Source organism: Hirundo rustica, unplaced genomic scaffold (assembly GCF_015227805.2).
Source record: "Hirundo rustica isolate bHirRus1 unplaced genomic scaffold, bHirRus1.pri.v3 scaffold_98_arrow_ctg1, whole genome shotgun sequence".
Taxonomy (NCBI): domain Eukaryota; kingdom Metazoa; phylum Chordata; class Aves; order Passeriformes; family Hirundinidae; genus Hirundo; species Hirundo rustica.
In genome coordinates this window covers 168,558-180,033 of record NW_026690715.1, presented here as the reverse complement: position 1 = coordinate 180,033, position 11,476 = coordinate 168,558, and the positions used below count along the sequence as shown (strand labels likewise).

The window sequence follows — 11,476 nt, the reverse complement described above, 5'->3', positions numbered from 1 at the left end:
ATCCAGGGCCATTATGGCTAAGTATGACCTCGAGGTGAGATGGAGCCACAGGAGGGTTTGGTGGGAAGGGACCTTAAAGCTCATCCACCCCCCTGCCATGAGCAGGGACACTTTCCACTAGACCAAGTTGCTCTAAGCCCCAGTCAACCTGGCCTTGAGCTTTTCTGGGGATGGAGCAGTCACAGCTTCTCTGGGCAATCTCTGCCAGAGCTTCCCCACCCTCAAGGAAAGAATTTCTTCCCAATATCCCATCTATCCCTGCCTTCTGTCAGAGTGCAGCCATCCCCCCTTGTCTTATCCCTCCAAGCCACGATATAAAGTCTCTATCTCTTATAAGCCCATTTATACGTTGGAATGCCATGACAGGGTCCTCAGCGCTGCCTGGGGAAGCAGGGAAGGCTGAGGAGGGGAGGGGAGGGTTGGGAATGTTGTCTCTGCCCTGTGTTAGAGTCTCTTGGTACCCTCCAGGCCCGCAAGGCCATGCAGGAGCAGCTGGCCAGGAACAAGGAGCTGATGCAGAAGGTGCGGGTGGAACCGCCCGAGGAGGAGCTGTGTGAGGTGCCTGAGAAGGACACTACAGCCTTGCCTGTGCCCACTGGGGCCAGTGGGGCTAATCCCTGGATGCTGGGCAAGCCCAGTGGCCCGGCCCTGGAACCTGAGGCACAGGAGGGTCCAAGAGATGACACAGTGCTTGCTACTGTGGAGAGCAAGGACGAGATGGAAGAGGGGGAGGAATTATCAGAGGAAGAAGCTCTGCTGCAAGACTTCAAGCAGAAGCGACGGGAGCGGACAGGGAGCCCGGAGGGGCATGGTGAGGAGCTTGAGGCCCCGTGCTGGGTAGGCTGGGAGTGCTGTGGGGCTGGCCAAAGGAAGGGGGATCTGGGGATAGTTTTTGGCTGGTTTCACACAGCTGTCCTTACTCTCTGCCCTGTGAAGTGACCATTTCTACCCTCAACAGGTAAAAAACAGCAACCTGTAGGTGCCGCTGAGACTGAGGCCAGTGCTGAGCAGCCTAGGGACAGCCCAGTCCCCCCAGCCTGCACTGAGGAGCTGGGAGACAGCCCAGTCCCCCCAGCCTGCGCTGAGGAGCTGCGAGACAGCCCAGTCCCCCCAGCCTGCGCTGAGGAGCTGCGAGACAGCCCAGTCCCTCCAGCCTGTGCTGAGGAGCTGGTGAGTGCAGGGCTGGAGCCGCCGCCTCAGGCCCAGGAGCAGCTCCTGCTCTCAGAGCAGCTGCACCGTGTGCAGACCTTGGAGGATATGGAGAGACTGGCCAAGGAGGAGCTTGTGGAAGAGCAGGAGAAGCTGGTAGCCCCAAGAGCAGGGAAGCAAGCACAGCAGCAGGAGGAAGGCAGAGCTGGGGACAAACGTACCAAGAAAACACCAGCAAAGAAGAAGATGATCAGCCTGGAGGCTGTGCTGGATGGGAAGCCCCAGGAGGTGGACTGCCCCAGCCTGCCTGTGGTCCTGGAGGAGGAGGTGAGTAGGACAGGCCTTCCTCGTGCTCCCCAGTACCCAGAACACCCATCCAGTAATGCCCAAACCATAAAGTCCCAGTAACCCCAAACCAGTAACTCTAAACGTCCTCCCAGTAACTAGAAGCTCCAAACTAGTAACTCTCAGTACTCCTAAACCCCCTTACAGTGACCCCAAACCCGCACCAGTAATGCCCAGTAACTTTTACTCCCTTCCCACTCTTCCTAGTACCCACAAACCCTCTCCCAGTGTCTCCCAATTTGTCCCAGTCTCTTCCAATTCCCCCAATAACGCTTAAACCCACTCTGCCTTGCCCTGGCGCAGGAGGGTGGCATCGAGCAGCGCGGGATGATCACGGAGGCCTTTGCTGGGGATGACGTGGTCGCCGACTTCCGCCGGGAGAAGCGCAAGGCGGAGGAGGCGGCGAAGCCGCAGCCGGTGAACCTGGTGCTGCCAGGCTGGGGCGAGTGGGGCGGCACGGGGCTGAAACCCAGCGCCAGGAAGATCAAGAGGTGAGTGGGGGAGAGCTCAGGGATGTGCCCAGCCCCGTGCCAGCCCTGACCCCTCACTTGCCTACAGGTTCCTGATCAAGCCGCCCCCGGCGCCTCCGCGGAAGGATCAGCACCTGCCCCACGTCATCATGAGCGAGAAGCGCAACATCCACGCGGCAGCGCATCAGGTGAGGCACACCTGGTGTCCGTGAGAGCTCCAGCACCTGAGCGAGCCTGGGGCATTCCTGTGATCCCTTCCCAAAACATCCGCAGTCCCTGCCTGCAATCCCTGCCCTGTGCTTAGCTTCCAGCTTAAACAGCTGGAAGGAAATGAAGGAGGAGGGATGTACAGGGTTGCTGCCTTGGTGGTGGTGGTCGTTCCAGCCCTCTTGGGCTTTGTTGGCAGCGGAAAGGGAAGCAGAGTGTGAGTGGGTCCTGGACAAGTGGGAAGCAGAGGATGTTGGGGGCATCATGGGCTGGAAAAGCTGGGCTGCATGGCTCGGGGCCATTACCCCTGCAGTGTCCCCACAGGTCAGCGAGCTGCCCTTCCCCTTCGAGCGGCACCAGCAGTTCGAGCAGAGCATGCGGACACCTGTGGGCCCCACGTGGAACACTCAGCGTGCCTTCCAGAAGCTGACGGCCCCTCGAGTCATCACCCGCATTGGCCACATCATCCAGCCCATCTCAGCCGAGGATGTCCCTGACACAGCCCCTGGCAGCGGGGCCAGGCTCGGGGGGGAGGCCGTGCCCGGGGAGAAGACCGTGCCCAGGAGGAAGGCCGTGCCCGGGGGGAAGGCTGTGCCCAGGAGGAAGGCCGTGCCCGAGGGGAAGGCCATGCCCAGGGAGAAGGCCGTGCCCGGGGGGAAGGCCGTGCCCAGGAGGAAGGCCGTGCCCGAGGGGAAGGCCATGCCCAGGGAGAAGGCCGTGCCCGGGAGGAAGGCTGTGCAGCCCCGGCACCGCAGAGCACAGTAGCTCTGTGTCTGCCGCCTGAGGGCTCGAACTGGAGCAAGCAGAGGAACCAGGAGCAGCTCCTGGTTCTGTTCAGTTCCTTCTACCTCTTTCTCTGCAATAAAACCCAGGGCTGCCCTTCCTGTGCTGTCTGTATGGCTGCCTTAGCAGTGTCCGGGACTAGGTTGGGCCTGTGCCCTCCATCCTGTCCTTGGGTCGGGTGCTTTGGCTGAGTTGAGGGTGAGAGCTTGGTCAAGAGCTCATAGTGGAGGCATGATGAGGGACTGGAATAGCTGCCAGCATCCTGTCCTGTGCCTTTTTCTTTTATATCCCCGTTTTTGTACCTATGTAGAATTTTGAATCTTGGCCAAAGGGGCTTTCTCCCCAACCTTGTCATGCTGAGCCTGGCCTTGGGGGTGTTTCTCAGGTCCACCTGCATTCCCAAAGTAGCTGCTCAGCCCTAGTAAACCTGATCACCTGGAAATGGCTCTGTCAGGTGCTGCTGCTGCTCTGCACGTGCTGGGAGCTGGCTCTGTCCACGGGCAGCTCCTACTCCTGCTGCCCACCTCCACGCCCATGCTCTGTGCCCAGCCACCCCACAGAGTGACAGTGAGGTGCCTCTCAGGGGCTGGTTGGTGCATCCAGCACAAATGAAGGGATGTGCCAGAGCCTTAGGGACTGGGCAGGGATCCCTTGAGGCCTCTCCCCCTGCTTACAATGTGGGCTGTGCTTAGTTCCCGTTGGAGAAACACTTCGCGGCCCCAGCGCAGGAGCTGGAGCTGCCGCTGATCCCAGGAAACGTGTCCCTCGTGTCAAGGACGCCTCCTCCCACCTTGGCACTGCAGCCCGCCTCGGGCACGGCTTGTGCCCAGGGCCACTTCCCCCTTGCAGCTGGGTCAGACCAGGAAACGGGGATCGTTCTCTGGGGCCGGGGCGCAGGCAGCCCCGGTGCTGACTGCGGGCATCCCGCGACTCCCGCAGGGCTCTGGGCGCCGGCTCTTCCTGGCTAGGGAGGGGACTGGGGGCCGTCATGGTCGCAGCTTTGCCGGGGACCCATCCCGAGTGTCTCTGGCCGTGCAGCACCCGGGTCGGGAGGGGGCGAGTCACAGGGCGCTGGCCCGTGATGGGGCCACGCTTGGGAAAAAAAAAAAAAAAAAAAAAAAAAAAAAAAAAAAAAAAAAAAAAAAAAGGAAAGGAAGCGGAGAGCATTTCCGTGCCGTGACGCCGAGAGCCCCTCGCGAGGCTGGTGGCCCCAGCAGAGCCTGCGTCCCTGGGCCATGGGAAACCTTCGCCCCGGGGATGTCGTGAAGGGCAGGGGGAGTCGTGTTTGTTTTAGTAAAAGGTCAAGCGCCCTGATCAGGGGGAGGCAGCGTCCCCTGCCAGCCCCTCCACCTGCCTGCAGCCCCCCAGAACCCCGCCCCCGTCCCCGGCGACAGAGGCGAGGAGATCCCCGCGGCACCGCTGTCTCTGTCCCTCTTGCAGGGGCCCTCCCTCGCCCGCCCTGGGCAATGGCTCTGCCTTCCTCCTCTCCAACTGGACACGATGGGCTGTCCCAGCACTCAGCCCACCTCCTCAGCTTCAGCCACGGGATGCTCCGGGTACCTGGGCTGGGAAACGTCCGAGGGCCCTGTCACAGCAGAGCTGGCTCGGGCTCAGCGGGACTGCCGAGTGCTGTCCTGCTGTTTGCCTCTCTGCAGGGAGGCGGAACCCCCCACATGCCTTCAGCCCCCGAATTTGGCCCACCCCACGGCAAAGGATGCTGCTGCCGTGTGTGGTGTCACCCGTGTCCCTGAGGAGAGGGGCACTGCCCCACGACGCCCGGCCCTGCCCCAGCCTGTACTGGGACCTCCCTAGCTCCGATGTGATGATCCCTCCAGGGCCAGGAAGATGGTGGTACCAGGGCAGTCCTCAGGAGCAGATCCTGCAGAGGACCGAGGCCAGCAGCCCTAACACCAACCCGGACCTGGAGCAAGCAGGTCCGCAGCTGGCACAAGTTGGATCACCTGGAGCAGCACCAAGACCTGCCGAGATGCAGATCCCTGCATGGGTCCCTGCCTCACACAGAGCTGGTGGGTCTGGCAGCCTGAGTATGGGCGATGCTCAGCCTGGGAGGGAACAGCGGTAGCCACACATCTGCATCTGCCTCATCCTGTGAGGAACGGCAGCACTGGACAGGACTGGCTTGAACCGGGGCTTCCAGTATCCAGAGATGCTTCAAAAGTAAACGGGCACGGCATTAGCATGAGCTGTTGGGTTAAGTAGGAGGGACCCTGGTGTGGGGGCACCACCGGTGTTGACATCCCGGCCCCTCCAGGCTCCTGCAACAACACATCGAGGCAGCGTTTGTCTCTCTGACTTCTCTGCAGAAACGGATTTATTTGGCACAGGAGCTTGGGGTTTTTCAGTTAATACCCTATTTCAGGTCTGCCACAGGACAGGGGGATGCCAGGGATGCCCACTGGCAGCTCCCAGGGCGGCGGAGAAGGGGGCGAGAGCCCTTTGCAATGGGGACAGAAACGGGCCGGAGAACCTGGCACGGCTTCGGGCCGGGGTGGCTCCCTGCGGGGACTTCCCCGGCCTGACCGTCGCTCTCCCCGTGACAGCAGGGCCGGCCGCAGGCTGCCAGACAGGGTGCGAGTCGAGGAGAACCCGGACAAAGCCCCGTTGTCGCCGGCCACCGCGTCGGCCACGGGAGCCCCGGGGCCGCGGTGCGAACACGCAGCGCTCCCTGAGCCGCCCCAGCGCCGCGTCCCCTGAGAGCCGCGAGCGGCTGCGGCTGCTCTTACTGCTCTTACTGGCCTACTTTCCGGGCTACGTCAAAGCCGGGCTTACGGAGCCGGGAGCCGCGGCGAGGGCGGCCGAGCTGCTCCCGGTGCCAGCGGGGAGCGGGGGTTAATCTGCGCCCGGGGCCGCCCAGCCTGGCTGGCACACGGGCGGTGGGCAGCGGGGAAGGGACGGCGGCGCTGCCGTGGGGTCGGGGATGAGCGCGAGGTTCCCCGAGACACGGACCCACCCGAGAGCAAGGGCCGCTCCAGCGCCGGAGAGCTGCCGGTGCAGCCGGCGTCCCGGGAGGCCAGTGCGAGCGGAATGGAGTAAAAAAGCACGTTTAAAATCAACAAACAAATAGCTTTTGGTCGCTGTTTTTTGGAGGGTTGGGGGTTTTTTTGTTTTGTTTGTTTCTTTTTTCTTATCTTTTTTTAAATGCGGGCTATAAATAACCTGTAAAATATTTCTTCGGGGCTGTTTCTGCAGCTGAAATATTGTCCCTCTGGTTTCCCAAGCTCAGGATGTGAGTGTGTGAGCACTGGGGCTGTCATGAAGCAGCCCTGGATCCCTGGGGTGGATCCCTGGGGTGGATCCCTGGGGTCCTGTACCTTTGCTCACTGGGATCAGGGAATTTCCGTGTCCCTGAACACCTCCGGGCCCCATGGGCTGGCAGCGGTCCTCCCCAGGATGGGCCTGAGTTCCACTCCCCGGGGTGAGAGAAGGTCTGAGCACCACCCCCCTACCGGGCGGCGGCGAGAGGCTCAGCTTGGCACAGTGCGGGACAAACAGGGCAGGGGAGGCAAGGCTGGGGTTGGAACGTCAGGCTCAGAAATGCCCTCTCCAGCCTGTCCCGCGCCGAGGACAGGTGTGGTCCCTGCTCCCCGAGTGTCTCAGGCTCCATGGCCCCGCAGCAGGGGCGCGCTGACACCTCGTTTCTCCCGCCGCGGTACCCGGTGCCCGGCACATCCCGGCCGCATCCGGGCGCCGCAGCGGTTTCCGTGGAGATGGCATCTCCCAAGCCCGCACCGCCCGAGCCGGGGGTTTCCATGGAGATGCTGTATCCAGCACGGCACAACCTGAGCCGGAGATTCTGCCGAGATGCTGTAGCCGGGACCCTCGCCCTGCAGCGGGGACACTCCCGGGGACGTGGGTGGCCGGGGCCCTCCGTGGCTCGGGGGTGCCTGTGGTGTTACCCACCGGTGCTCATACCAGTTCGGTGACAGCGCTGGGACACCGATACCTGCGGCTCTGAACATCCTGGGGGAGCTGTCGCCAGCCTTGTCACCCTCCAGAGCGGGAACCCACTCACTCGGGCTGGGTTGTTGCATTCAGGGTCTCCAAGAGGTGGCGGGTCTCTGCCTGTACCCAGCTGCCTGGAGAGGAAAGGGGGAAATCCCCGTGTCCCCCAATGACTTTGTCCCTGCTGCCACCCTGCAGCTCCCACAGTGACACGTCAGGGTGGGATGTCAGCGACACCAGTTGGGAAGCAGGCGCTGTGATGCACTCCTGCACCAGGGGATCAGGTACCCAGCCTCAAACCAGCAGCATCCCAGAGCTAGGGGACAGCTGGTCGAGTTCCAGAACAGCCAGCGCACCAAAAACCTCCCACGGGGGACATGAAGGGCCCCAAAGGGCAGGACTGAGGCCAAGCTGAAGGGTGAGCAGAGGCAGATGTCCTCCTGGCAGGCAGCTGTGTGTACGTGTGCCCTGGCCAGTGTTAGAAGAGCAGCTTCATTTGAGCACAGCTGCCGCAGAGGTGGCACCTTCCTTTCTGCACACGGCAGAGCTCTGGCAAACCCCAAGCTCCTGCTGCAAAGACAGGAGGGAGAAGCACGGGAACGCTCCTGTGACACACTGGGACACGCTGGGATACACTCCTGCCCACTCGGTGCCTGTGGCAGATGTGGGGCTTGTTCACCCCCATGTCCCTCTTTATCTCAGCCCCCTCCATGCTCCTGCTCCACCTCTGCTCCCAGCTGGACCTTCCTTGGCCACCCATGTCCTGCCTAAGCTAAGGCCATTTGGAGCCTCCATGGGCACTTCTCAGCTGGCAGAGCAGCAGCCGGGAGCCCGGGGGTGATGCCTGAGGCTGGGCATTGCTGGCCATTCCAGCCTCCAGCTCCTGAGGGGCCTCAAGCCCCCACACAGCCTGGCCACTGCCAGGACTGCCAGCAGCACTTCCCCCATCCCCAGGCACAGGCTGTCAGATGCAGCACTGTGGTCAGAGCCCAGCTCTTTGTCTGCTGTTATAATTAGGAGCCCCCGGTGGCTACCAAGGCTGGACCAGGGAAGCTCAGGGCTGAGGGACAGACACTTCAAGGAGCTGGAATCTGGCATGGCAGCTTGGGAGCAGGGACAGGGCCCTGTTCTGCCCACAGCTAGCTACTTTCCAGAGCCTCGTGCTGCGTTGAAAAGGGCTGGAGTGTAGCCAGGGCTCCGTGTGGGCGCCCCTCTCACCCCTGCCAGCCCTGCAGGGATCTTCCCCTGCTTTCTGGGGCTCCCCGGGCACCCCAACCTACTCACCCACTCTGCACTCCTCTCCTCCATCACTTTGCCCTTGCCCTGGCTGCCAGCTCTTCCCTTGGCTCCCAGGCACAACATGGTTCCTCCCTGCCTTATCCTGGTGATCCCACATTCTCACCCATCAGCGGTGCCCTCCCAGCCCAGGGCTTCTCCTGGGATGTGGAGGAGGAGGGAAGCAGAGACAACGTGTGCCTGCTGACTCCTCTCTGTGCTGCTCACCATGGGCACTACACACTTCTCCAGCCAGCATGGAGGCCTGGAGTGGATAAGGAGGAAGAGGCCAATCCCAAACTCCCTGGGATGGTCCAAGAGGAAGCCACCCAAAATCTCAATCCATGAAATTCCCTTTCCTGAGGCAGGAATGGTCTTGTTTTGGGCCCAGCAGCTGGGTTCAAAATGTCAGCCTCTGAGCTCATAACAGATCCAGTTTCTCACACAGGAGTGGGACTCTGTCCCATGTCCCTCCTGAGTGCTGTGTCCCTTGGGGAGCAGGGGGAAGAGGGGCTGCACAGCAGGACAGCAGGCAGCAGCCTGGTCTGTCATGTGCCCCGCAGTACTTGTGGCCTCCCTGCCCACCATTCCCTGTCCCCAGCCGCTAGCATGGAGGACAAGGCAGCCACTCTGGCATTGTCACCTTCTTTTTGCACTGCCACCCATGCTGCCAGTGTTTGTTGTCAGAGTGGGGGCAGCCCACGGAACGTGGAAGGATGAGGGCTGCAGGTAGAGGTGACACCTCTCCACAGTATCGCTGCACCAGCCAAACCCAGGTGAGCTCTGCCCACCTCAGAGGGAGCAGAGAGACTTCTTCAGAAAAGTCCCAGGAAACTCAGCGAGAAACCTCCAGACCCCACAGAAATGGATGCCCTGTTCCTCCCAATGGGACACCCGTCCCCTGGCTCCTCAGCCACAACCCCACCTTCCCAGTGGAAGCTGAGGTGCCCAGGGCAGGACCAGCCCTGGACATGGAGGTGACATGGAGCACATGAGGCGTCACCTCATCCCTCTTCTTCTGGTGCTAGGAACTATAAGCCACCTTTGCTGCCACGAGCTGCCACCACCCTGCCAGAGGAGAAGGTTCCATGATCCCAGCTTATCCAGAGACACCTGCCAGCCTGGCTGCTCGTCCATGGCTGGCACCTGCGTGGTTCCCAGAAGGGTCAGGGTCTCCCCAGAGCAGCCTGGCAGGAGCAGGGTGTGCCATGCCCAGCTGGGTACGCTATCCACCATGTTCTGGTTTCTGGTCAGGGAGGAGGGCAGTGATGTGGATTCTGCCCAAAAAGCAGTGGGGAGAGGAGAAATAAAAAAGGACACAAAATGGAGCAGTAATGACAAAACCAGGAGCAACAGTAATGCAGGCCAGGTCAGAGATGAGCGCTCAGGCCCTGGTGGCCCAGCGGACCAGAGCAGACAGGGGACACACAGGTCAGGGGCTGCCCTGGACACTTGGAGGGCAGCCCTTGGCTGCCCTTGGACCTGTGGAGCTTGGCAGGAGTCCTGGTGCCCAGGAAGGTGGTGTGGAGGAAATGCTGAGGTGAGGCAGCAGCTGGGGGTGCCCACAGCGGGAGGGTCCTGGGGGACCTGTCCACAGGATGGAGGGGAGGTAAGGAGCCCCCAGCTCCCCCTGCAGCACAAGGCCTGGCTTGATTTCCTCGAGGAATTACTGATGAGCATTTCTTATCATATTTTCACTGTGACAGATCATCCCCATTGGCATTTCTTCGAGTTAGTCCATGACTGGCACCTGATTAGCTCCACTCCCTGATGGAGAATGCCCCTAATTCCCCAGACTTACCCATTTCCCCGGAACATGAGAGCCACAAACTTTTTCACCACCACTTTTTAAAGTCCTTTGGTGCAGATTATCCCATCCTGCAGATTTTAAAGGTTCTAATTAAATGGGACAGGAGCAGTGGCGTGTTGGAGGATATGATGATGGGATGCAGAGGTCTCCCAGTCAGCCCCACGCAACCCTGGGTGCGATTCCTGCAGGGTTGGGGTGAAGCAGCTGCAGGATGAGGCTGTTACTCAAACTAACTGTTTTTAATTGCACCAGGATGCAAATAAGGCAGGTCTTTATGGACCTGGGGTCATGTGCCCAGCTCAGGCTGCGCTAGCCTGGCTTTCTGACCGTCACCCAGTCTGAAATGCCTCTTGGAGCACCTCTTTTACCCACAGTCTAGCTGTGGAGGCAACAGTGGGAAAAGGTTCAATACAATGTGGAGAAGTGGAATAATTCCCCTCTGCAGGAAGAGCTTCCTCCCTCACGGCCCTCCTCGGTGGAGCCCTGGCTCTCTGCCTCCCCACGGTTCTGGCAGCCCCGTGTTTCACTACACCAGCCCTCACAGCGCTGTCTACAATCCCCAAACCTCGTGCCCCACAAGCTCAGCACTCTTCTGCCCACAGACCCCTGCCCCAAACGGCTCTCCAAGCTCCCACATACCCAAAAGGGGGACGGGCCGTCTCCTGCCGCAGACTGCTGTAGCCTGTTCTGCAAAAAAATAGAGCTCGGTATCCGTGTAAGATGTTTTTTTCACTCCTTAGGCAGTGAAAATGTTTGGGGCTGAGGCAGCGGAGGACTCTCCCGGCAGGTGACACCAGGGTGTGGCTGCCACCCCAGATGCGCCATCTGGGGGTGGCCACACCCTGGAGCCCGTGCCCACCTCCTGGAGGCCCCGGCCATCAACGCTGAACTAAGAGAAGACTTCGCCATCGGATGGACCAAATCGGGGGAGCAAACGGGTCCTGCGGGGGTGAGGGCAGCACGGACCCGACGGAGACCAGCATCGGAGCCCACGGGGGTCCGAGCAGCACGCCACGGGCGCGGGACGGTGACAACCGCCCGCTCCCCCAGCGCCCACGCAGGATCGCGGGCCGCGGTCACCGCAGCACCGCTCCGTTCCGAGCCCACCCCGCAGCCCTGCGGGGTCCGGCCCCGAGAAGTCCCCGGCCCCTGCCAGCCCCCGGGGCCGCTCCACGCCGGAGCGCGGTGGCACCGCACGGGGACGGGGGACGCCGTGGCGGCATCGCGCCCCCCGCGCCGGGACCGGCCGGTCCTGCCCGTCCCGGTGCGGCCCCCGCGCCGCGGGCCGGGGGGGCGGGGGCGGGTCCCGCCCTATCCTCCGGGTCGCGCAGGAGCGGGGACCCCCGCGGGTTCCCCCAGCTGCCGGTACACGGGGGCCGGGCGGAGGGGGCGGCGGGGCCGGGCCGAGGGGCCGCGGGAGACGAGCGGACACGGGGCGGTGCTGCGCGGGGCCCGGCACAGCCCGGGGCGGCGT

The 11,476-nt window shown here is 62.1% G+C and overlaps 2 protein-coding genes across 2 annotated transcripts in view; one reads left to right on the top strand and one right to left on the bottom strand.

Annotated features, from left to right (window-relative positions):
* LOC120748225 (U3 small nucleolar RNA-associated protein 14 homolog C-like) overlaps positions 1-3,055 on the top strand; it is an 11,010-nt gene extending 7,955 nt beyond the window's left edge. Inside the window, 5 exon segments of the mRNA XM_040054337.1 lie at positions 7-34; positions 469-1,476; positions 1,798-1,985; positions 2,053-2,152; positions 2,496-3,055. Coding sequence (XP_039910271.1) covers positions 7-34; positions 469-1,476; positions 1,798-1,985; positions 2,053-2,152; positions 2,496-2,936 — 1,765 coding nt within the window. The 3' untranslated portion in view covers positions 2,937-3,055.
* LOC120748228 (zinc finger protein 271-like) overlaps positions 1-11,476 on the bottom strand; it is a gene marked incomplete at its 3' end in the record, with an annotated part of 146,036 nt that overhangs the window by 15,909 nt on the left and 118,651 nt on the right. The gene's annotated exons all lie outside the window — the stretch shown is intronic.